The following is a 5,000-nucleotide window of genomic DNA, read 5'->3' on the forward strand; positions in this document are numbered from 1 at the left end:
AAAGGCTTATGGTCTATGAGGCCACCTAGCAGAAACAGCCATAAGTGTAAAAGAGACTTTGCTGACTGCTGGGGACATAGAAGTGATGTAGATGTAGATGTAGAGGGGTTTGTTTTGACTGAAAACAAACAACTGCAAATCCTTAATTAAAAAGGATTTTATAAAATAATTAGGATAGTACACACACTCTCATTGGTCAACAACTGTGTTTGGATGAGACTATGTAAACATGGCTGTTACATACACAAATTTTGATTGGTTATGTGTTGCAGATGCACGTTTTGATTGGCTGGTAGGAAATACGAATCCGTATCAAGAAAATCTGTTTTCATTCTAGAAGTAAAAAAACCAGCATTTTCCTTCATTTGTCGAACTGTCTTTGAGAAATATGTTATGCAAACTCTTGACTGCATCTCGGGTTTGCATAACTGTCTCGAATTCTCCCAACTCCCCCTCGTGTTTAGATGAGGCTATGGAAACACAGAAAACGTCATCTATTGCTTAATTAGTTCACAATTTAATGCATCATACAGTGTATAATTTTGTCAAAGTGCACGGTGTACTTTAAAGGGGACATACTGTAGTTTTTGCCTTTGCTTGTTCTTATTTTCTGGTCAAAACTAAGCCTGTGAGGTATAAAATGTTGGTTTTGTAAACGAAAAAGGAATAACAAGTGACAAAATTAGATTACCCCTAGAAGCAGTTTGAACATCTTGTAGTGGTACTATCATGCTAAAAGGTAGAGGTCTTTTAGAAAAGGCAGATAGGAGGCTCGTTAATTAAGGTACATTCGGTTGACCTTGACTGCCTGCTCAGTAATATTATTCCAAAGAGGAAAGAAACAAAGTATAATTCTAGGAACAGAACTGCATGTCACCTGCAAATAAAATTTGATAGGTTTAAGAATGCGTTTGTGAATAGGCGTATTTTTAAATATGATCTTTAGTTTTTTTGTATAGTGTATTTCTTAAATTTTTAGACATTTGCAAATGTAACTTAAGATGTCTTTTATCTTAAGAAGAATAAAGATTATTATCTTGATTATGATTATGATTATTATTGTTCTTCTTCTTATTATTATTATTATTAATGACATTTTATTGGTTTCTCTCTCAGGTGTTGATTGCTCAGAAGAAGTAACATCACTATTTCGGGGTGAATTAAACCCAGTGGCTGCTAAAGCACAGAAGAAAGTCCAGGTACCTGAGGGGTAAGTTGAAAAGAAGAGTCAGTTAAGGAAAACATGCCTTTAGAGGGATTTAACATCATTTCGTAGAAGAAAGTTATTCTTTAGTAATAATTTGTCCACCAGTACATGAAAATGTACGGAAAATTAAATGAAATTCTTATGTTCGTACATGTAGATGTTATTGGTTATTTGACTCTGTAGCTGCATGATGCAGCGCAAGTCAAAGACCCACATTTCTCCCTTGCTCACCATAGAGTCTCCAGTAGCTCAGTGGTTAGAGCGTGGGTTTGAATCCCAGCTGGGGCTCGGATTTTTTCCGAGTTCCAATGGGTTCTATCAACATTTTCATTCCATATATGTATATCATTCTCACAGTCGCTCATAAGAGCAGTTCTCAATTGAGTGTCGAAAGCAATTAGCGAATTGCTTTTGTTTATGATTACTTCACTCGGTGATTGGTTCAAAGTTCTCACGCCACTTTTTCAACCGATCACAAGTGAAACCAAAACCAGTCGTGGCTCGCACATGCACTTTTTCCCGTGCTTTGTGTCGGTTACGTGTAATTACATGTACTTTGAGTTTTGATTGGTTTACCGGATTGTCTCCGTTCTTTTTGATTGGCCAAAGTAATTACTTTGGTTTTGGTTTTACGACACTCAATTGAAACTCGCTCTATTATTATTATTATTATTATTATTATTATTATTATAGTTGGCCATCTGCCATTTGATGGGAACATCACCCATGGGGGAAAATTCTGTCAACCTTCACAAGCATAGAAGATAGGCACTCGTCTACCCTGCTTATTTTTCACGTCACAACCCTACCCACTGAGGACAAAATGGATTCAAGATCATTATTAGTCATGGTTCAAAATATATCTTTATTGGAAGATCTTTTAATATATCATTTCGATTATGATTATGATGCAAGGAAGTGGAAAATAATTTTTGGTTCCTAAAGAGAAAAACATCAAGAGAAATGAAACCATGGCACTTGTATTGATACATCTATTTTTAAAAATACAACAAGGTTTGCCTTGCAATTTTGTGTTTTCAGGCTTGACCTTGACAAGTGGATCAACAATCCACCATCGGAAAGCTCTGAAGAAGAAGAAGAATTGGAAACCTTATTTGATACACCCAGTGAACACAAGTAAGGAGACTAATCCCCTTTCTCATCTGAACAGTCAAAAGCACAAAAAGGAGTAGTTACTTAACAACTTTGCACAGAAGTGGTGGTGGCTAGTGGTGGATATTTACCAAGCCACGAACCAGCAAGCTGGTTTTGGTACTGTAAATGCTAAAACAGTGAGATAATATCGTACCAAAAAGATGGTAGTCTGAAAAGCCCCTATGGGGAGTGGTTAATTAAGTGTGTATGTATGTGTTTTAACTCATTTATTCCTGTAACAATTACAATATTTTCAGGCTCGAGTTGCTCAGAGGTGAATAGCAAAGGATATTTGGGGTTTGAGTAGCCAATCACCCCATTCAACGCTATCCACTACTAAAACCAGTAACGATAGACCACATAATTATAAACTAATCAATCTTTCAACAAAACAGTGGGTTATAATGTAAATTTCTGTAGTTCTAGAGGAAAAAAATAATTTATTTCATAGAAAACTATTGTCAAGGTCACTTAACCCTTTCACTCCTGTGGGGTTCCCCATTGACGAGTAAAATCGTCTGGCGTTAGACAGAGTAAAATCTACAAGTGTCACTCTTGGGAGTGAAAGGGTTAATGGGGACATAGTTTTTTGAGTGAATCTAGCTGTTGTTAACCCTTTCACTCCTGTGGGGTTCCCCATTGACGTGTAAAATTGTCTGGCGTTAGACAGAGTAAAATCTATAAGTGTCACTCTAGGGAGTGAAAGGGTTAAGCACCTCCTTTTCAAAGAAAGCCAGGGAGTCAAATTCCTCTAGTAGTAAGTTGTTTTAGTGAAACTAGTAATTATTTTTGCAAAGGAAATTTGGGAATACCATCGTTTTCATCTAAGCGTTTTGGCGGGATACTTTGACTGAAAGTATTTGAAGTGTCTTTGATATCCAGCCTTGCTGCCATGCCATTCTAGGAAGACTTGCTTGAACGTCCCTCAAACTTTGAATGATTGAAGACATAACTTGTCACGTTTGCAGTCAATTAGAGCATGTTTTACCTGTGACATGTCCATGTGCTTAGATGAAAACGATGGTAGTGCAGAAAATGAATGTGACATTTTGCTTGCAACATTAAAACAGAGAAAACTAGGGTGTTTACGGGAGAAAATTGTTATTGAGCAGTTTAGCGGTCATCCAGTGCAGTTTCCTTTTGTAAACTCCTTCAGATTTAGAATAAAGTTTTGGGGAAATGTTATTTACAACTTTTCAACTGTGAGAGGAGTACAGTTTTGATGATATCCTGTGTCTATATTCTTAGAGGTCTGAAACAGAAGCATGAGTCAGAGGATGAGGAGGAAATGAAAAAGGTATGTTCTTAGTTATTCTGGAGTAATTACAGAATATAATTTACAATGACACATTTGAAGCTGTCATACGTAAATGGCTCAGCGTGGTTCATCAGTGGAAAAAAATGGGTAACATAGAGCAACGAGAAAAGTACAAAGTACTTTATGTTGTAATCATTTGATTCCTCCTTGGCAAAGTGATTCATCTTTCCAAGTAAGAGATAAAATAAAAGGGCTCAGTGGCTCATAAGTCAAAAGATGAGCTCAAAGAGAGTGTTAAGATGTTCAGTCACTCACTGAAGAGTCATTTGACCACTTATATCACATTCTCTTTCTACTTTTTTGGTGATTGTCCACTCTATAAATTATACCAGGAAAATGTACAGTTTACCCTTAAATAGACCATTCTCGGTCTTCACATGATGTCACGGTCATCATGTTGGTATCCCAACCCAACCCTCTGGGAATTGAACTCTGTTGTTATGCAAACTTGTTCTTTTGTTTTCGTTGAAAAACGTGGCTGTTGATCACCAGAGTGAAAACCAAGAATTCATTAATCCCATCTGCTTCTACCAAAAAAATACATCCTTGTAGTTAAATTCTCTCCACATCCTTGCATTGTTTTCATTTTAGAGACGAGAGCAAAGAAAGCAAGATCAGCTGAGTAATCCACATTATCTGAAGATGTCTTCAAAGGGAGATAACCTGGTAACTGTTAGTCATTTTTCGGTACTTCATTAGTATCCTCTTTTCCCTTGCTTTTTGCCGCTGTGATAGTCTTGTGGAATATATACAATGTATTTTTGTTTTTTCTTTTAGGAAAAGAAGAAAGATGTTATGGTTGATGATATTCCAGTGGCCAATATTGAATTACCTGTATCACTCAAGGTGTCAGGAAGTATGCATCACTGATGAAGAAAACTTGAATTGAAGAGATCATACAACTAAAAATGAACGATAAAAAAGATAAAACCCGACGTTTCGGAGTAGTCATGACTCCATTATCAAGGAAAAATTATATCAGATAATGCAAATTACAGTATTCAAAGCGATTTTTGAGCGAACAATTAACAAAGTGGCAAATATTATAAAAATACTTTCGCACGAATGGAGTCTGATTGCACAATGAGATTTGGCTTTGAAGCTCTTATGAAAAGCATTTTGTGCACTAAACAGTCAAATTTGTTTGTGCATTTCTTAAGCATTTTGAAACGCTTTAGCAGGTCCTGAGGCATCGTGCAAAAGTATTTTTGTAATCTTTGCACCTTTGTTAATTCTTCGTGCGAAAAATCGCTTTAAATACTGTAATTTGCATTCTCTGATATAATTTGACTTATCTGAAATGTCAGCAATGTCGGATTT

At 36.2% G+C, this 5,000-nt stretch overlaps 1 protein-coding gene across 1 annotated transcript in view; it reads left to right on the forward strand.

The window, feature by feature from the left end:
* Window positions 1-5,000, forward strand: part of LOC137974483 (AP-3 complex subunit delta-1-like) — a 49,517-nt gene that overhangs the window by 20,779 nt on the left and 23,738 nt on the right. Inside the window, exons 22-26 of the mRNA XM_068821500.1 lie at window positions 1,117-1,210; window positions 2,249-2,344; window positions 3,611-3,659; window positions 4,272-4,346; window positions 4,458-4,536. Of these exons, the coding sequence (XP_068677601.1) occupies window positions 1,117-1,210; window positions 2,249-2,344; window positions 3,611-3,659; window positions 4,272-4,346; window positions 4,458-4,536 (393 nt within the window). The remainder of the gene's footprint in view (window positions 1-1,116; window positions 1,211-2,248; window positions 2,345-3,610; window positions 3,660-4,271; window positions 4,347-4,457; window positions 4,537-5,000) is intronic.

Source organism: Montipora foliosa, chromosome 10 (assembly GCF_036669935.1).
Source record: "Montipora foliosa isolate CH-2021 chromosome 10, ASM3666993v2, whole genome shotgun sequence".
Classification (NCBI taxonomy): domain Eukaryota; kingdom Metazoa; phylum Cnidaria; class Anthozoa; order Scleractinia; family Acroporidae; genus Montipora; species Montipora foliosa.